Source organism: Mauremys reevesii, linkage group 4 (genome assembly GCF_016161935.1).
Source record: "Mauremys reevesii isolate NIE-2019 linkage group 4, ASM1616193v1, whole genome shotgun sequence".
NCBI classification, from domain to species: Eukaryota; Metazoa; Chordata; order Testudines; family Geoemydidae; genus Mauremys; species Mauremys reevesii.
The window spans coordinates 20,443,055-20,464,476 of record NC_052626.1 but is presented as its reverse complement, the minus strand read 5'-3'; the positions used below and the strand labels follow the sequence as shown (position 1 = coordinate 20,464,476).

Sequence of the window (21,422 nt, the reverse complement as noted above, 5' to 3'; positions counted from 1 at the left end):
AGAGACAATGAAATCCTTTCCAAAGTGTAATAGAAGCCAGTATGTTGAATAATAAGTTTACGTTTAATTACACTTTTATTAATTTTACCCTGAATAATGGTGACCATTGTGGTTGGTTGGTTGTATGGCTTTGAATGCATAAACACTTGTCAGTTTTAGCAACTAATATTGAAATTTCTGATTACACATCTGTTTCTTTGAGGTGTCACTTATATAATTGGGCCTGTTTTCTATCCAGATAGTATCTGCAGTGCAGTACTGCCATCAAAAGCATATTGTTCATAGAGATCTCAAGGTGAGTAGAGAAAAAACTACCAACGTTTGTATGCAGTAGTTTCATTTTTTGTGCGTATAAGATGTTTAAATCTTTTCCATGGCTTACAGGAAATTTTAAATGCTATTAACATATATTGAATATGGAGGTATTTCTTTAAAAAAAAAAATTGGGGATGGAGGAGATGATATCTATCTATCTTAATGTAAGGATTTGGATGGCATATGAAAAGTGGAGCCTCTGACCTCTTGGTCACTAATTGAAATCTAGCTCAGTGTGGTAATGATAAAAAAAAATTGCAGTTGGGTAACAGCTGGGAAAATGCTTGGTGATTCTTGTTGCTGGAATTAGTAAACAACACAAAAAGCCCACTGTCATGGGTGGGGTGGCTTCCCTTAGGCTTGGCGCACGTTGGTGTGGCATTATGAGAGAGTTTGCTCCATTCCTTATACTATAACTATATGGTTGCTATTACTTGAAACTGAAATGTGGCACATTTCATAAATCTTATCTTCACTTTACTTTTTTTTTTTTTAAGTATAGAGATTTTATGTACTACAAACTTTTGTAAGCGTTTGGCAGATAAAAGTGTAGGCTTTAAGAGCTGCAGTTTCATTTTAATCTTGTTACATGGAAACCTAAAGCTACAGAAATACCAAATAGTTTTCCATGAAGTAACCAAAGGGGTGATACATGTGACTAGCTTTATTTAGTGTAACAAGTGCCATAAATCTGAAGGTGATAAACTAGTGAAATTACAAAATTAGTAATTTTCATATTTATTTTAAAAAGATATTTGATCATTTTCAATTAAAAAAAGCAATTTTAGTACACTTTTGGCTTTTGCCTTTAAGAATGAATAAAAAATAAAATGATAGCTTTTGTAGAAAAATCTGAAATATACACACCGTATTTTTCTTTTCTTCCTCCCAGGCTGAAAATCTATTGCTAGATGCAGATATGAACATTAAAATAGCAGACTTTGGTTTTAGCAATGAGTTTACAGTTGGAAATAAACTGGACACATTTTGTGGCAGCCCACCATATGCTGCGCCAGAGCTCTTCCAAGGCAAGAAATATGATGGACCTGAAGTAGATGTTTGGAGTTTAGGTGTTATTCTTTACACTCTTGTTAGTGGATCTCTTCCTTTTGATGGACAGAACTTAAAGGTATATTACTTACACTCTACTAGCTGTTGTAATAATTCAACAACAGTATTTGAAACTGTGCCTCTGACTTTTTTTATAATTTGCTTCCTTTCTCCCAAGGAACTGAGAGAGAGAGTACTAAGGGGAAAATACAGGATCCCTTTCTACATGTCAACAGACTGTGAAAACCTCCTCAAACGTTTTCTGGTGCTAAACCCAACTAAAAGAGGCACTCTAGAGGTAATAGCACGAGTAAAATACTTTCAGACAAAATAATAATTAATGGTGATTTAACAAGCTTCATTTGTACCACTAATACTTGCTATTCCTCTCCCTCCCCCATTAGCAGGTATTTAACTTCAGTTGATATTTGCTGGATTTGCTGCCCTGAGAGTTCTAGTGTGAGTTTTTGGCACAAATATGGCGAAGTTGCACCTGTTTCCCTCAAGTCAGTTTCTCAATGCAGTGAATAAAGTTTTTTTCCGTGCATATGCAATCCAATGCACACTCTTAGATGGTTGCCTACTTACATGTGTACTCTGAGCATGCACCTGGCTTAAGTGGGCAAATCCATAATGCATGAAGAAATTGGGGTTTCATGCATGTAACCCTAATTTGAATACACATCAGGAGTTTTCATGCCTACATTGAGAAGTCACTTAAGAGCACATATCTTTGAAAACTTGATATGTCTTTGTTTCCTTAAAAGCTAATAACCCAAAGCACAATAGTATCACTATTGTAAACCTGTAGTTTTGGACTTTCAAAATGTAACGCAGTATTCTGCAGTAAGGTATCTTGAAGATGTATAGAGTAATCACATGAGGAGGAGTTACTGATTACTCCCTTCAAAAGTAGGGCACTATGGCTAGGCATGGCTTGCATTTTAGTACATTCTTATGAAAGGCTGTTGGAGTACAGTCTAATATATGTGACTTCCTAAATAGTTCAACATTAGAGAAGGGTTAAAATCTCAGTTTGGATTTTCTTAACCATAATACTTTTAAACAGGTGCTTTTATCTGCTGTTTTTTTCCTTTTGTGTTCTTTGTCAATACTTTATACTTTAATTTAACTCCTTGGAGAACTGACTAGTTCCCAAGTGAGTAATATTTAGCATGGGGAAGTCTGCTAGAAGTTTTGTGGCTGAAAGAGGGCATTAGTGTACAAAGTCCAGTGAAGGTTTCCTGGATTAGGATGGTTTCCTGCATACAGATTGTTGTCTGGAAGAAGTCTTAACTACTCTCCTCCCTGTGCTCCTACTGCAACCATCTCTCCACTACTAATACTTAACTTTGATCTTTATGCTGGAATACAGCTGATGGGAAGTAGTCTGTTTAGGAACACAAGTCCAGGGGAGGAGAGGAAGGGGACCGGCAATAAAGCTGGCTAGTTTCAAATATGAGTTGGGAATTATTTGGAGCTTTCTGGAAAAGAATGGTGGGTAGAATTAGAAGAGGAAGCAAGGACTTACCTCTTTAAACCCAAGTCTGGATTTGCTTGTCTTCAGTGCTATACATTTTTGATAGATGAGACTTTGACCTCTCAATGACTTGTTTCGTTTACAAGTAAATATCTTACACTACTAAGCAACCTATCTTTGTAGCAAATCATGAAGGACCGGTGGATCAATGCAGGGCATGAAGATGATGAGCTAAAACCTTTTGTGGAACCAGAGCTGGACATCTCAGACCAGAAGAGAATAGGTAATTCAGTGTTTTCCAATATGTCCGCATTTAACTTGCAGTGTTTTGAGTTAATGTACTGTATAATCAGATCTGCTCTGTGCTTAATATGTATATTTAGGTGTTTGAAAAACAACTTTACTATTAGTATCTAATTAGACATTGTTCCCACATTTAGATATTTTGTTCCATTGTTAGAAATAAACAGGTTTTTTCAACATGGAAACACTCAACCACTGTGTATCTATTAAAGCATATTGTGACTTACAAATTCCTTCTTTCTTTCAGATATTATGGTTGGAATGGGATATTCTCAAGAAGAAATTCAAGAATCCCTTAGTAAAATGAAATATGACGAAATCACAGCTACATACTTATTGTTAGGGAGAAAATCATCAGAGGTGAGAATAGAACAGGAAAAAAGTTAAAAATATTCTGATGTTAAATGCAGAAAAACTATTCAGAGCAAAATATAGTTGATTCAAGTGAAAGTTATGGTTCCTCTTCGAGAAATTGTTTGTGAATTCCACTATTGGGTGCATGGTCCACCAGGAAATTATTTTGTCCGATCAAATTATTTTGTCCGATAATGTCCGTTGTGACTGCACCTTTTTTCTTAATTGTCCTTGCGTGTCCTCCCTACCCAAGGGCATAAAGGACAGAGCAAGCCCCATTGTCCGTCAGTTCTTCAAGTGCTTGTCTCTATATATTCCACTATTTATGTGCAAGCACTCAGTACAATCCTGTTTGCATTCTTTTACCCTGCAGCATCCGTTCAGGGCCACACCTGTGCACAGAGTGAGCTTTCTCGTACCTCTAGCCGAAGACATAAAATATGGGGTGATCCCAACTTCCCCCCAGGTCACTGCCCCATGTCTTGCAGTGTGTGAGCCTCTTCCCTCACTGTGTCATTTACCCATTGTTTTGTAAATAGATATTTAAAAGCTGGTGATTAGTGTTTAATTTTTTGATGGCATTTCCTTTCTTCTTCAACAAGAAGGAATTTTATTTTGCCTAAGCATCTGTCCTGGTTCTTGATTGATAGTAATGACTGAACACAAGTCTCCAAGCTTTAGGTATTGCCCTTCATGTGAGATAGTAATGCCTCTAAATGGTGAGTATACCAGATGCTTACTGTGTCTGGGTGAGGGGCAGATAACAGAGAAATGTCATCTGTAAATTATTTTCAAAGAGGCTTTCCTGAAAGTGGTTCTGCTGGAGAGGTTAAAGCATCTCTCTTGAGACCCTGAGATAGCTGTGGCTGGCAGCAGAAATTTCTGAGCACTCCTCATCTAAAAGGGCTCTTGTTGGCTCCTCTACTTGTCGAGTTGAAAAAGCTGCCCCTAAAGATCTGATAAAATCTCAAGGGATAGGGAAAGAAAGAACAGAGTCCTCACAGGGAAGAGAGAGAGGTCTCCATCACCAGGTCCTTTTTCAGGAGCCACAAATCCTCTTGAGCCTCAGTTGAAAAGCATAGCACCAGGTCCGAAAAGGGATGCTCTGGAACCTGGTCAGGCATCAAACACAGTGCTTCTATGCAGTTTTCCCTTGTATTGATGCCATCCTCTCATAAAACTGCCAATGCGAAAGTCAGACAAGTGGTCAAAAGACTATTACTGGTCTTTTCAGGATTGGACTTCTGACAGCCTCTCTCTAAATCCTTTGTCCCTGGTTGTGGGGTTACACCCCTCCCCCCCACCTCCACACACACTTCTGCTGGGAATTCTGCTTGGACTCGGAAGACACACACACTGCACTCAGGGATGTGGGCTAACAGCAGGATTGGAATAAACACACTACTGGGAGCTGTCAGAGGGGGACCAAGAACTGCCAATTGGAAAAGAATGTCCAGAGCATTGGGAGAGAAGGAAATTGGGCAGTATGTTCACTGGAGTCAGGTTGAGAACAGGTGATTAGGGAGTATTCCAAGGGGGAAGGAAGCAGGGCAGAATGTGCAGGGGGCAACAGAACCAAATAGTAATAAAATGGAAGAAATTAAGAGCAAAAGAAGATGGCTTGGAGCGTTTTTTTCCTCCTTAAGCACCATGAGAGACTTTTTAAAAGGAGAATGTTTGTCAGATCAAAGAGAGTCGCAAATAAATTATTTCTCCATCTAAACAATTGTTTTAGTTGCCTCAAATATACTGTATAATCTTGAATGGAGCAAAAGTGGTCCAAGCTGTTGAAAATGTGAGGAGAGGCAGTCTCTCTAGGATGTAGTCCACATTGAAATTTTGAGAGCCCATCTCTTAGCCAGAACTTACTGAGCAATCTTCAGAAATGATCTTTTAAAATAGATTTTTATCCTAATTTTTTTCAAACATGTATGCACTCATTAATATATGCACAATCCTCATTCTTTTAGTTTCAAAGATATGTTTTTTTTATTACATTATTTTATTATGGAGGAAGCATGGTAACTTTTTTGTTTAGGGAATGGGGGAGGAATGGAATTTACATTTAACCTTTGTAGAACTCAGAGCTGAAAAACAGGAAAACTCTCTACCCCAGGGTTTCTCAAACAGGGGTCGCTGCTTGATATTCTGAACAGAAAGAGCTCTCAGCTATCCTTGTAACTGTTTTCATTGCTTCACACTTACTCAACACATGTTCTAATTGTCAGTGAAAATCCTGAAATCTTATTATATAGATTAACAGGACACTGAGGATACAAATCTGCCTAAACAGGCTACTGCCTTTAGAATGCCTACAAAAACATGGCAGACGCGACGTCTGATCTCCTTCCTACCTTGTCTCTCTCCCCCCCTTCCCCCAGCCCCAGATATTTAAAACAACGTAATCAATCTCTTAATATAATGCTTTAATGGGAGGAGAGGGTAAGGAGATATGGAGACAGGTTGGGGTAATGTGAGAATCATATATGAAGAGATGTAAGGGCAGTTGCCAACCAGAGAGAGAATTCTGTTCAGAATATCAATAGGTTCAGTCATCACTGAGATCTGAGGGTATTTTTTATAGTCCAATTTTCAAGTTCTCACCCATTTGGACTTCACTAATTATTAGGACTGTCGAGTAATTGCAGTTAACTCGCGCAATTAACTCAAAAAATTAATTGTGATTAAAAATTAATCGTGATTAATCACACTGTTATACAGTAGACATGTATAATGGGGAGTGCATAGCAGTATAATAACTTGACTGCTTCCTGGCTGAAAGATAACTAAGACTCTACCTAATTTGTGATAGTGCTGAAATTGCAGATCTCAGCAATATTAGCTTCCACTGCAATTCTGTCAGCCGCCTGGGGCTAACAGCAGAGGCCCTGGCCACCAGTTGGCTGAGCCTGACAGCGGGAGCCCCAGCTATCAGCCGCTGATGGCCAAAGCTCCCGCTGTCAGCCCCATGCATTAATGAGTGTAATATAGTTGCACAAAATGTCTGGCTATCAAAAAAATATAACAGGCATAACATAATACTGGAATGTTATATTGTTCCAGCACATTTTTCTTAAAAAAAAAAGTTTTCTCTGACTTCCAAATTGCCATAATTAATAAAGGTCCATTATTACTTTTCTGCAGTTTTCCATGTCTGATCTGCAACTCTCAGCCACAGTTATTTGACAATCCCGTAATTCAAGTAGGGCCTTACTGTGGGCTAAAACACCATATTTTGACTTCAGCACTATAGCGTATCATATGCTGGTTACCTTTAAACAAAAAACACCTTCAAATATTGGTTAAGCATTTTAACATTTTTAAAATGATCTATTTTTTAATTGTAGGACCAAAAGTTTGGTAAGCACTCTATACTTTGGGGCAGGGACTACAGTCTAATGTCTGTATAAATGGAAGCAAACTGTTCAGAAGCAAACATCTCTCCCCAACCTTATCCTGTAAGGAAGGGGTTAGAAGATATTTGTTTCTCATTAAAATAACTTTTTCATAAAATGCTGCTAATGTTTCAGAAGTAAATCAAACTGTGCAAAGTTTTGTGTAGCTATTGTAGCTTTGTACAGATTTGGTTACTTTTTTGCCACAAGTTGAGTGAAAAATGAATAGAGTATTACTCATATTTCTACTGGTCCTTTAGGCACAGAACTGGATCTGACTAGTGCACTTTTAAGGAACATTTCAGTGTGAGAACCTTTTGAAGTTTTGCTTACTTAGGATTATGTTCAAAATATCTGGACATTGTTAAATTCATTTTTATTGAACATCATTTTTAAATTTTCTCTTAGTTGGATGCTAGTGATTCAAGCTCCAGCAGCAATCTTTCCCTTGCTAAAGTTAGGCCAAGTAGTGATCTCAACAATAGCACTGGACAATCGCCTCATCACAAAGTGCAGAGAAGCATATCTTCCAGCCAAAAACAGCGACGGTACAGTGATCATGGTGAGTGACCCTGTTTCAGTGTGATGACGCACACCTGCTATAAAATGTTCGATATTTCCTTACAGCCTCCACCTTTTAAAAGGGACCAACTTGCTTATGGTCTGGTCAGTTACAACCTAGTGACTATTTCATTGTTTTACAATGTTCAGGTATTCTTATGTATACTTAAGACCTCCTCAGAGATACCTTCTAAAGGTGTACTGAGTGACCCATCTTATTCTATTATTATGGCAATATTTTCTCCTGCCTGTGAGGCCATCCTAGGAAAGTCTTGCTAAACAACATCTTGCAAGTTCTCTTGTTCAATGTCAAGTGCATCCCACACCATCCCCCCCCACTTCCATTATGGCCATACAGCTTTTGTTTCCTTTTGGCATTAATAGGTCAGCCTTTGTCTAAAAGAACTTGGAAAACTGTCTGTCCCCCAGTATTTCTTCTTGTTTCCTGTGGGGGCTGTCACTTGAATGCCCTGCAAAGGTCCAGTTTTTAAAGAGTACCAGTGACCCCAGCCAAACTTAGAACTTTTCTGCCTCATGGGTATGCAGAACAGTCACACAGAGTTTACTAAATATCTTGTAAATCTTCCTACCTATACACTAACTTACAAAGGGAATCTCCTTTTGACCTGAATATACTACAGTGGTTATTTGCAGGCAGGAGAGGTTGCTTTCCTCTCCTTTGTCTCCTCGGATTACGTTGTTGGGTTTTTTGGTTAAATTTTCTAATCTGTAGAATCAGTTTGTTAGTTTTGTTTGAAGAGAAAAACCACAACACTTGAATGGTTTTGACTTTATTTTTATCCCCATTAAAGTGTGTCAGGAGAGGACGGGAAGTCTGACTTTCAAAATATAACATCCACATCTCAACTCTTTACATTTTAATAGCTGGGAAAGGATTTGTAAAAATAGTTGGGCCGTTGGACATTTTTCCTGATCTTCAGCTGTACCAGAACAGCTTTCTGCCATTCTTCCCCAATTCCGCGGGCACGTGGGGGCCTATAGCACAAATTAGGGTAGGTTGTGTGCCAGCAATAATTGCCCCCAGGTGCCATTCCACCATCCCAGAGTGCCTGGAATTTAGCTTGGTCTGGCTGGGCTCTGGAATGCCCATTGAACTGGGAGGGATTAGAAACAAGTGACAAAGAACCTGCCATGACAACTTTATGCTATTAGAAATCCCTTGCTCAAAGGAAATCCTTAACGGGGTTTAGACCAGCTTTCCAACCTATTGTGCCAGTGGCAAGAAAGGGAATAAAGCACAGCCAAATATATGGCCCAACACTTCAAGTATCAGAGGAATTACTAGAAAAGTACAATAGGCAGTGTTCAAATGTTAGACTTCTGGAGCCAAGCAAAACAAGGTAAGAGCCTTAAGGGGACCTTTCAGAGTGTTTAACACCAGATTTTTCTTACATTAAAATCTGAGGAACATCTCCAACTAAAGATTTTAAATAGTTTTATATTCACCACCCATCTGTCTTTACCAGAGAAAATGTATACAGATTCTGTATCTTTGGTGGAAAATTGCATTAAAGGGAGCTTTAAGAGTTGGCTTAAATCTGCAGCTTATTAAATTTTAAAAAATTGACTTTGTTTTTGAGCAACTCAAGTTTTACACATTTTTAAAAAGGCAGAGATTAATAATATTCAGAAGTTTGGAAAAGTTCTTCGAGTGCTTGCTCATGTCCATTCCATTGTCTGTGTGCACTCGCCATATGCACTGGTGCCGGAAGTTTTCCCCCAGTGGTATCTGTAGGGGACTGGCTCTGGTACCCTCTGGAATGGCACTTATATGCGCCGGTATGTATAAGAGGTGCTGCTAGCTCCCCCCCTCCCTCAGTTCTTTCTTACCACCAATGATAGTGCTGGAATGTCTCCTTGCTTCAGCACGCTTTCATAGCTCTACTGTGTCTAGTAGTGAATTTGTTGTATATAGTTTTTTAAAGTTGTACAGTTAATAGTTCCCTTAGTGTTAAGTTAGAAATAGTTAGTCCTGTATGGGACTTAGCCTAGGGATAAGGCATGCCTAGCCTAGGGATAAGGCATGCCCTGGCCTTCAAACCTTGTGACTGTTGCAAAAACCTATGCCAGTCAGTGATCCCCATAGAAGCTGCCTGAAGTGTTTAGGGGAAACCCACATGAGTGACAAGTGTTGCATTTGCAAGAGCTTCAGGCTGCAGACCAAGAAGGAGCAGGACATTTGTCTCCGAGCTCCTTATGAAGTTGGTCCTTGCATCGGCCTCAGAGCCGACGAGATTGGATTCTGCTCCAAGCACTGTGGCCCTGGTGCGGAGCGCACTGCCAGCAGCGACCTCTGACCAGTGCCAATCCCCATCCTCGGTACCAGCTAAAAAGCAAAGAAAGGCTGTGGGGGGGCGTTCTCCTACGTCCCGTAAAGGGAAGGAGAGAGCGAAGACCTGAAAAGCTTTGAAAGACACTTTCTGCCAATCTGGGACCCGGTCTCCCAATGGGACCTCAGCCTGGTCCTCTCCAGGCTCGCAGGTCCACCCTTTGAGCCTATGGCTTCTTGTTCCCTTGTACCAGGCTAGATGGACCTTTAATCCGACCCAATATGGCCCTTCTTGTGTTTTTATGATCCTCTGTCCTTTAAGTTTCATTTATTTTGACTTTTAAGATATGTGCATATAAATGTATTTGCATAATGAATAACAGGCTTGATAACCTCCACATTTAGAAACAAAAAATGTTTTCTTTTTAGCTGGACCATCTATCCCTCCAGTAGTGGCGTATCCAAAAAGAAGCCAGACTAGCACTACAGACAGTGACCTGAAAGAAGATGGAATTCAGACAAGGAAATCTAGCAGTAGTGCTGTTGGGGGACGAGGAATTGCTCCGGCTAGCCCCATGCTCGGAAATGCTAACAATCCAAATAAGGCTGATATTCCTGAACGTAAGAAAAGTTCGGCTGTCCCCAGTGTAAGTGGAAGCATTTATTCTTTAAAGCATATGAACATGAAACACTTTGACCTGGTCTACACTAAGGGCGGGGGTCGAACTAGGGTACGCAAGTTCAGCTACGCGAATAGCGTAGCTGAACTCGAAGTACCCTAGTTCGACTGACTTACCCATCCAGACGCGGCGGGGTCGAACTCCGCGGCTCCAAGGTCGACTCCGCCACCGCCGTTTGCGGTGGTGGAGTTCCAGAGTCGACCGCAGCGCTTCCGGAGTTCGAACTATCGCGTCTAGATCAGACGCGATAGTTCGAACTCCGAGAAGTCGAACTCACCGCGTCGACCCACGCGGTGAGTATGGACCTGCCCTTTAAGAGTAGGAGAATGTCACTCAGCCCAATGGCCTGTCGTTGGTTTTTGGTTTATTTGTTTTTTAATGCTTTTATCTTCATCTCACTTCATTCCCCAGGTGCAAATGTAAGTATCTCATATACTTATTGGTATACTGTTTGCTTCAGTCACCTGCCCAGGAACTTAATTCTTTTGCCTATTGCCATTTCTGAAATAGTTCATTAGGATAGGAACCAAAGGTACATTTTAAATAAATCCAAGACAAGAAAAGGAACTAAGAGGCTGTCCTGTGGAGCAGATAGTATGGGTCATGGGTGATCTCTGAAATCCCACCTGCTCTTTTGGGTTTCCTCTTCCCAAAAAGGGATCCCTGCCACAACTTTTATATCCAATATCCTTTTGTATACACTGATAAAAAGGATCACCTGTACTTTGCATTAGGCATTCCTTAACACATTTTAAAAATGCAATTATACGGATTACTCAATGGACTCCTGCCCTCTGCCCAGTAATTAACATATTACCAAAGAGCTGTAGCTTTAAAAGCTTCTTCCCTTCCCCTTCTGCCCCAAAACAAAAAAAAAACTTATTTGAACTTAGTTTTTGCGTAAATACAGTGCTCAACTTTGGGACTTGAGTCCTCTTAAAACGATCCTCTGATCTTTCTGCCGCAGTGCTTTGAGCTGATTAGTTTCAGTGAAACTCTCCCACAATAACTTCTAGATCCTTCAGCTGGTAAATTACTAGGGGGCTGAGGTTATTTCTACCTTAGCTCAGTTCCCAGACCAGCTTGTCTCCGTTTAACTAAACGTTTTGCTTGATTGCCACCTTTATAACTAAGATTGGAAAACAGTTTTCATAATAAGTCTGTTTCCACAAATTCAGACTTTCTGGAACATTCAGCTTCTGCACAGAAATCTTCCCTGCATTGTGAATTTTTTTAAAGTATCAACAAAATCTCTTCAGCCATAATCCATCTTGGGATGGTATGTTTCTTTAAAGATGCCATCCTGGCAAGATTATTGCACTGCAATATAAAAAAATGGCAGAATGTCCTCTGAGGCCAAAAAGCAGCTCGGCAGACGACCTTCAACCTCTCTTATTGGTTGTGTACCAGCAGCAGCCACTACCTCCAGTTTCTGGAACCTTCCAGCCAAGCCATTCTCAGCTACAGGCTGGCAATGAACTCCTGCTGTAAGAGGGATCCCCTCCCTCTGCCTTCTGTTCAGCTGTGGTTCATACATCTGCTCTGACAGTGCTATGTGTATTCTTTTCTGACCCCCACCCTCCTTCCTTCTGATCAGTGTTAAACTTCCTGTTAATTGTTTCTCTCTTGGTTTTCTGGGTTATCTGGTCCCAGAGTGTTAGGGCCTTTAAATTGGTTTTGTCCTAACAGTGGCCTTCACTCCAGTAATCTTTTATTTTTGTTTGGCAGCAGTATGTTTTTGCTCCACACTCAGAATTATTGCCCTTTTTTTCAGCCCTTTGCATTATAGCCTCAGTGCTTCATTCTTTGGTATTTTGGCTTGCTCTGTTACACCAGCTAGATCCTGACATCAATGGCTTTATTCCAGTGGCTTCTAGTTTTACATTGTAATTGAAATCAAAATTTGGACTATATTGAGAGATCCATGGAATACCTGCTTTGTTCATGGTAAAAGGTCCGACTTGCACACTGAATCAAACAGTGGCACTAATATAATCAGAAACAGCATTGTAGGACCACATAAAAGGGTGGAGTGATAGTTCCTGGTTCTTTTAATGTTTAACCATATAAACTTAACAGGGTTTCCAATGCAAGTTCTTGTGTAGTCATTTTTAGAGTTCATTGTTATAACTGATGTGTATAGGAAGCTGTTACTTCCCCCACAGTCCAGGAATTGGCTAGAATATTTAAGGGCCGTGGTAGTTGGCATGCAGCCAGAAGAAAGTGGGTTGTCTTGTGCTGACCTACCATTCTGGTTGTAAAAAATCCTTCAGGTACAGAAGTTCCATCCTGTCTCACTGATTGCATAAGGCCTAAAATTGATAATCCCTTGAGATAACTTCCGAGAAGCAGAATTACTAGTAACTTCTTTCCTTTTTTAAAAAAAATAAAAAATTAACTACTTTTTAATAAAAAGCTACTGCAAAATGGCAGAACTTTGAAACTTGGTATGGGCATAGTCCTTGTTGAAGACTAATGTATGATTTTGAAAAAGTCTAACTCTTCTTTAACTGTTAGAACCATTAAACAATTGCATACTAAGCTTGTACAGCAGACTATTAAGTCTGCAGGTATACACTTCAAGGCAAGTGTTGTGCATGTGTGTGCAGCTGATTAGTGTTCGTGGGTTTAGGGAACATAGAATTTGTGCTTCTAAAGCTGATTGCGCATGCAGGCCCTTGCAAGTCAGATAGCTGTGCAAACTGAACAGCTGTGCAGTAAGAATCAGATTAGTTCCACTAGCAAAATACTTGTCAAATTTATTTTGCTTTAAAAAGTTGCTGGAAACTAATATGTAGTCTGCTCAATTAAAATCTCAAAAAATAAGGCTTTAGCAGCAACATAATTCTGCCATATTACTCATGCATACAATTCATGGATTGTTTTATATTTCCAAATGTATACGTTATTGCTGTCTCCCAACCTAAAGGGCCTTCAGAATAGTTCAGGATGGCAAGTCAGAGGAAGGCAATTATAGTGGGTGAAAGAGGCTTCAGGACCCTAGCTCTTACAGACTTTCTGCAAATGTGTTATGACATCTTTAGAAGAACCAGCAAGTGACTCCTTGAAAGCCATTCACCTTCCCTCCTTCCTCTGGTTGTCTCTCCTAATGTAGCTGACTGCACATGCAGCTAACTCGTCCAATGCAGCTGCAGCAGCCTGCCAGCCCAAGCTTCTCTTCAGTATGCTCATGGTGCTCAGCTCAGCCTTTGATGGCATCAGAGGATGCTCCTTATTCCCAGAAACATGTAGCCACCACCTTCAAGTGTACTCTGCAAAGTCCCACTCATGGGATGCATTCTGGTAGCAGTGCCTGTTAGAGAGCTCACTCACCCCTCCTGTTCCCACCTGCATTCTGCTGTGTTCTCCGGGTGTGCCTATAAAAGGGGGTGTGCCCTCTGCCACCTCAACTCTATCCAGCTGTGACAGCAGACAGATATGAACTTCTGTGGATCCACTGAACGTGAATTTTCTCTCTTGAAGAATACAGTGTCTTAGCTTAGTGTGTGTTTATAGTGTTAGTGTTTAGTTTTAAGTTAAGCTTAGGGTATGTCTCACTTAACATGCTGTAACGGCACCACTGTTGTGCTCCGACAGAGAAAAGGTAGAAAAAGAGCGTGGAGAGGCTCAGCTGTCATTCTATCACATAGTGGCCCCAAAAAAAAAAAAAAATTGAAAACGAACAAGTTAATAAATTGTGCCATAAGATGTACGTCATACCACATACAGGGCAGAGATGCCAAGTCAATAGTGTTGTTACAACCTTTTGTATTGACTGGCAAGTTTAATGCATCGTTGAGGTTGCATAGCTAACAGATTTCATTTTCATATGCATGTATGTGTAAAATGTATTGGCAGATTCCTGCGGTCTTTATACAGACAAACTCCCACTGAAATCAGTATATGTTATAAGGTCAAGCTTTCTACAGAGCTTTCACCAAATTCTGTAGCAAGGCCTCTGGTTTCTTAGCAATCCAGGGCAGCAAACTAGAGGTTTTCTGGCAGCTTCAGATAAATTAAAAATTGTTTCATACTGTATTAAATATGAAAATGAATAATACAATCAGTTCATAATTTGCTGTTGCTTAATTTGGTGTTAAATTAAACTTTTTACACTTCCCCTCAATTTTTATCTTTCACCATGTCATGGATTTTTCCGTCTTCAGCTGGCTGTTTTGCCTACAATGTTCAGTAAGTTAATGCAGTGTTAACTTTTAAGCCTAATAATAATAAACATTAACACCCCATTCAAATGAATGGTGACTGTTCATATTTAGAACTGTTATTTCAGCTATTGGCAGGCTCGAGCACATGACTCCGCATCAGCTTATAACCAGTTCAAGTTTTTAACATTTGCAACAGCAAGTGCTAGACATTTCTTATAAATGACACCTTGGATTCAAGTGTACAGCTCTGAAGAAATAAATGGATTTTTAGTATATTCTGCAGCTGTGGAATTGTGGGGAATTTGGAACCTGATTATAAACTGATATGTATCGGAACTTTGCCTGAGAGACGACCGCAGGGAGCTGTTTTATATATATTGAATAACAGGTTTTTTACTGACCCCTCTTGGAACCTTTTTTCAACTTGAAAAGTTTGTCAATGGCTACTCTTTGTTTTGTTTCTCTTAGGCCCATTTTTCCTCAGTATCTTTTTACCCTTTATTCCATTGCACGCTACTGTAGCCATTCGTTTTTATGCGGAACCTTATCTCAAATTCTTTTTAAAAATGCACTGAGTTTCCTTTGTCTATCACAGCAGTAATTCTTCAAAGAACTACAACGGGTTAGGTAACTCCTCTTCCTAAATTCTTACTAGCAATCTGTAATCGACAGGGGCTTATCCATGTGTTCACTGATAACATCCCTTAAATTGGTTTCCAGGATTTTTCCCAGCAGTGGATGTTTAAACTCAGTAACCTCTCTTGTGTCATGCTTTGTCCCGCAATCCTTTTTAAAAACAAAGCACGGTAATGGATTTATTTTCCGTTTTCCAATCGTATGGAATTTATCTGAAATCTAGTGAACTGGAATGAGAAGGGGGGAGTCAAAGATTCGCTAGTTTCCTTGCTTGCTTCCTCTAAAACCCCTGGGTGCATGTTTATCTGGATCTCGTGCTTTTTCTACATTAAGTGCATCTAACTCTTTTTTATATAATTCTGTTATCTGTGCACTACCTAGCTCCTCAGTCGTTCCTGGAAAATTGACCGCCAAGTTGGGCATATCTCCACCCTCTTCCTCTGCAAAGACAGAGGCAAAGTAATTAATTCTATTTCTTTATCCCCCCTCTAAGGTCTCCATTTTCATTTTAAGTGGCCTTGTGGTTCTCTTGTCCTCTGTCTAATGTTTTTGTGTATATTTATATTTGAAAAATGTCTTAACTGAGATTTTCTGGAATTTGCCTTTTCTACTTTAATTGTTCATTATTGGTTTCAAAACTTTAGACTCCTCTTTATGGCATTAGTATTTTTAAGCGCCTTTATTTATTTACTTCCCCATTGTACTTAGCCACATCTGTTTGTTTCTGTTAGATCTTTGCTTTTCCTGCCAATTAACTTGTTAGGGGCTTGATTCAGTTTCAGAAAAGTGTTTTAAGAAAATATAATAATTTCCACATTCTAAAAGTCATAAAATATCTTTCAAGAATATCTGGTAAAGGAACTACAGCTCTAGATTAACTTCCATAAAATTCTCATTTTTATTTACATCAATAGTCGAGGGCATTTGTGATTAAAGTTAAGCTTACTCTATTAACTCTTGTTGAATAGTCAAAATAAAATGAAATTGTGTTTCAAACAGTTCATTCATCTTAGCACTTTCTTAGAAAGACCAGCACAGTCACCATAAACCATATTGCTGTTTCTTATCTAATTTGGACACAAATCAATATAAGGCTTTTACTATAAGCTGTAGAACAAATTATAGCATAAATTTAAGGAAAATAAGGTCTTCAACCACATATTGTTGATACTGATTTTGCCCTGAGTCTTGCACAAACTTTTTGGGTGGATTAACACACATTGTATCTTTAATTGTAGAATAATACCGCACCTGGAGCAATGACACGCCGCAATACATACGTTTGTAGTGAGAGAACCACTGCAGATAGACATTCAGTAATCCAAAATGGCAAGGAGAACAGGTATGAAATTTCTCAAAGAAAAATTTGCTGTACTTATTTTCTCATGCTTCGAAAAAGTTGTAGTATATGATTCAAAATGAAGCGATACCACTAAGTGTCACATTTTTTCTCTTAAAGGTAAGTACAAATCCCCAGCTTGTGGATACTTGAAAGTACTTGCTTCTGCAGTATGTAGACCTGAAGTATTCTTCTAAGGTTTCCAAAATTTGTAGATACTAACTTATGGACCATGATCATCTGTTCTATGGTTGGATAGCCTATGTACACAGGTTAAAATTGAATCATTCGGTCATTCTTCTGGATATTTGGACAAGGAATGCTCTGTTTCAGTAAAAGATTTTTGGTTTTAAAAAATTAAAGAACATATCAGTGTGAGCATCCCCTTCACCCAGTTACAGTTGTATGATTCAGTCCTCCAGGTGGCTACAATCTGTGGCAAGTTGAGGAACAAATGGGACTGTAAAGAAGCAAAGCTCCTCTCTGAGGGCATGTCTACGCTACAAACTTAAGTTAACCTTTGTTAGTATCCACAGTAATTACTACAGTTTTTCATGCCCACACTAACCTTCTGTCGATAGTGCGCAGCCTCACAAGGAGCACTTTGTTACACTGACTTAAGAGCAGCAGTATGAGGGCTGAGAGCCTGGGCTCTCAGCTCGGCGCACAGCTCTCCACTGGGAGTCCGGCTGCCCCTCTGGGCACCTCCGGGCTCCCAGCTGCCTAGAGCCTGGGGGGCAGCAGGGCTCCTAGCCCAAGGCAAGGAACCTACCAGCCTTTCTTGTCAACTTTACAGCTCCAGCACGGATCTGTGAAATTGACAAGAATGACAGCCAATGTAAGTAACACAGTGTCTGCTGGATGGTGTCACCCTAACTACACAGACCTACACCCTCTCATGGAGGTGATGTTCTGTCACTGTAGTAGGGCACTTACATCGGCGGGAGCAAGGCTGTAGCACAGACACTGACATAATTAGGTCGATGTAAGCTGCATTTTAATAGCTCTTAGGTAAACAGTAGTCAGAAATATTTATACAATGCATGTGAAAATGTGTCCCTTTGTACCATTGTTTGTTAGAGCTCATTACTTAGCTGGATAGTCAGCTCAGTTTCTTTTATAATCAGTCTTTAAATTAGCACTCGGTTTTGCAGCATCTTCTGGTCTACGTGATCTTAAATTGAAATAAACTTCCGGGCTTAAGAGAGTTCAGTGTTATCCTCTTGGCGTTCTGCTGGGAGCATCTTCATTCTGTATTGCTGAGAAATTGCTCTTTTGTCTTTTCTGGCCTTGACTTTCTCAATATTACACCATGCTTCAATAGACTTCATTTTGTCCAAAGTCAGTGCTGTACGGTACATAGCAATAAATAAACCAGTGTGTTGGCCCCACTGACCTTCCTAGACACATACTTTATATTCTGTAACTTATCTTCACTTTCAAAAATGCTGAACAGTCCTGCTTTCTGCAGCTGTCAGCAGGGAGGGAAGTTTCTATTCTTGATCAGAGTGTAATGCAAGTAGTAAAACTATTCCAAACTTCAAGTTTGTTAGGACATACTTTGTGTCCTCGTTAAGGCATTTATACTGTTGATGTCAGACATTTCACATTAGCTTTTACCACTCTTTACTTTTGGTTAAAACATGTTGGACTTGCTGTTATGGAGTCTATCCTTTGATATAACAACTTCATTATTGGTTCCATAAATATGCAGGTACTAATATTTTTAATTAATACTTATTGATCTTGCTAAAGTTTGACAGAATAAAACACAACATTGTTAAGTTTGTCTTTATAACTAGAAATTCCTGGCTGTGATTCAGTGGATTTAACTATTTGTGTATGTAGCAGTACATGTTAGATTGGCACAGTCTGAGAATTGCTGCAGAGGGTTATAGAGTCAAATCTCAATATACTTGGTTGCTGTAGTTGGACATAAGCATGACAGATTGCATTAAGTGCAGTATTGATTGGATCTAAAATAAATGCTGCTTTTTCAGTTTTTTTCTCTCTCCAATACTCTTCTCTGAACTCTGTGAAAGAGAAAACTCTAGAAAGATCTGTGGTCTTTTTCTTAGATGTGGATTCTGAAGTAGAAACTTAGTTTGTTTGAATTCAGGGTTTCCTTAGAAATGGGTTTTGTGGCTTTCAAATTGCACTTCTCTGTGATAGGAATTATTGTAAGGGAGAACTGCTCTAAAGAACATTTCAACTAAGATTTTAGGTTTACTATAATTGAGGATGTCGAGACCAGCTGAAGATCTGAAGAGCCCTTCTAATGTCAGGAGAGAATATATATATTAAAAAAGCTTAAATGCATTTCATGCCTTTCTTTATCCCACCGTATGCTGCATATGTGTTCTTTACACATTGAGTTTTGACATAGGCAGCATATTTTAAGAAAAAATAATCAATTAATATAGGGACCAAATATAATGCCTTTCAAAGAGCTATTCTTTCTCCTACTCTGAACATCCCAGCTTGCACCATAGTTTGTCACAACTGTGGAAAACTGCTGGAGGTGGCTTATGAGGTTCATGTGAGTACATTGTTTGCAACACCTCACATCTTTTTATAAAGATTTTATTGTAACAAAGTAGTATATCGCAAAAGAAACAATTGAAAAACCATGTTAGGAGCAAAGTACTTAGTCATCGCCCATGCCAGATGTGCAGCAAGCTTACAGGCCAAAAAAGCAGTTCTAGCAGCAGGATACGACAGCACCAGGAGGATGACTTCTGGCAAAGGTGGGGTACAGAAGATTCTGAGGGAGAAGGCTCAAACGTTAAGCATCTGTTTGGCGGTAGGGGACCTAGTTTCTATAAGGCTCATAATGCCCTTAAATATAGATAAAATTTAGAACAAATAATCCTAAAAAGGGGAAACAGTCAGTTTATCTTTGTAATAAGTTGTACAAATTAAGTTTTGACCCTTTAGTGGTCAGCTGTTTCAGGATTATTTATCCCTTAAAAAGTGTTTATCTACTTGAGATGCTTGCTATTGAGATTGAGACCATTCAAGCCATTAACAAAAAAAGTGATTATAGACAGGGATACTGATGTCTTCATCTGAGAAAAACAAAAACCAGGAATGATAAAATAGCATATCAGATCCATTCAGTGAAAGGCTTTTTTAAAAAATTACCCAATTTACATAAGAAAAAGCTCTATTAAAAATGACTGGCATGTTGACTCTGAAACTTTTTTCAAAGCATTCTAAATCTCTAAATCTATAGTAGGCAGCTGATAGTCTAACTGAACCAGCATCCTTGCAGGAGTTCTGAGTTAACTGAATGACAGACTCCAGCGCTTGTGCCCCCAATATCTGTAGCCACAAGGGAGTTTCTTAAATATGAATGTATGTAACTTTTTCTTTTGATCACATGGAACAGCAGGTTTGGAACTCCTGTTGCCAGATACTGAGTTACTTCCCTAAGCTGAACAATGCTTATTTTTTACCACCTAGTTTGAACTATGAAGCACCACATGACAGCCATCCATCCTTTTTACTGAAGAAGATTCAATAGACCTTCCTTCAAAGCATGAATTTTAATCGATGTACTACTCAATGATCCCCAAGTACAAAGTATTCTTGAAAAATCTTGTCCTTTGCTCTGCACAGAGATAATTGAACTGCCATTCCAGAACTCCAATCCCTTAGTCCTTGTAGCAGGGTAGACTCATCAGTAGGATAGACTATTAATTTGCTACTCTAGCATAGATATCCTAAGCCTTCAGGTCTGGGTTATGTCCATTAAGTCCTCAACCCATCAGTGGTTGAGGTTTATTAAAATGAGTGTCCCACTGGAAGAGCAAATTTAAAAAAAACCTGGACACTTTCAAGCAGCAGCAGAGTATTTGACTGGAATTACCGTTCACCCAGGAAACCATTCCCACTCATTAGACCTGGGGTGTTAAGGTTTTTTAAAAGCATTTTTTATAGGAAAAATAACTGATACAATCTGCACCTTTATTTCAAATAATACTTTGGTGCAGATCACTAAGAATTTCAAGGCCCAAGCTTCCTATACATCTAACTAGTCAAGACAGGTGTCCACAAGCTAATGCTGTCAATGCATTTGAATTATCACATTGCAGAAAAGGACAGTTTAAAAAAAGTTTTAGTCAGTGTAGAATAGTTAATTGCTCTATCTCCTGTGCAAGTGGTGGTAACGCATTCTTTTTGACAAAAGCCAGATGTTTGTGAGAAGAAGTGTTTTCTTTTCACTAGACACGGTAGTTTGCACTTTGTCATTGGTCCGTCATGCTGTTCTCTCTGCTCTGCCTGAACCCAAACCCCCTCACAGCCTGACAGAAATGTTCGCTTATGCAGCTAGCCCTGCCTCAGTTTGTACCACCACCTCCTCCAGCATTCGGCTACGACATCAGAAGTCGATGTCCATGTCAGCCTCTGTGCACACGAAGATGATGTTACTTCCAATAAACAATGACGCAGATAACTTCAAGCTTATGTAAGAAAAACTGAAATAATAGCGAAACTAAGTTTTACCTGCTTTTTAACTTTGTGCTGTGGAATTTTAGATTTGTTCTAGACTGTATTTTCTGCAAGATGTTTCCTAATTTTTAGTTTTGTTTACATTTATTGTTTTGTGGTGTCTGTGATATAATCCTACCATAGTGAACATTTAATACTTTTCTTACTACTAAAATTATCAAAAATCCCCCTGTTCTTGAACACTTTTGGGGGCGGGATTATATTCTAATCTTTTTGTACTGCTAGGAATTTTAATATTTTCAAGTAGATTGCTGGTATATAGAGTTCTGCAAGATTCTCCACAGGCATAGAAAGGAGACAGCAAGGTTATACTTGATCCATTTTCCATACACACACAC

The 21,422-nt window shown here is 39.3% G+C and overlaps 1 protein-coding gene across 5 annotated transcripts in view; it reads left to right on the top strand.

Moving 5' to 3' along the window:
• The window catches only part of MARK3 (microtubule affinity regulating kinase 3), a 93,629-nt gene that overhangs the window by 55,494 nt on the left and 16,713 nt on the right, over positions 1–21,422 (top strand). For all 5 annotated transcript variants that reach the window (XM_039534695.1, XM_039534696.1, XM_039534697.1 and 2 more), the window contains 8 exons: positions 239–295; positions 1,208–1,444; positions 1,544–1,663; positions 3,029–3,128; positions 3,396–3,508; positions 7,306–7,459; positions 10,178–10,395; positions 16,469–16,572. In XM_039534695.1, the coding sequence (XP_039390629.1) occupies positions 239–295; positions 1,208–1,444; positions 1,544–1,663; positions 3,029–3,128; positions 3,396–3,508; positions 7,306–7,459; positions 10,178–10,395; positions 16,469–16,572 (1,103 nt within the window). The remainder of the gene's footprint in view (positions 1–238; positions 296–1,207; positions 1,445–1,543; positions 1,664–3,028; positions 3,129–3,395; positions 3,509–7,305; positions 7,460–10,177; positions 10,396–16,468; positions 16,573–21,422) is intronic.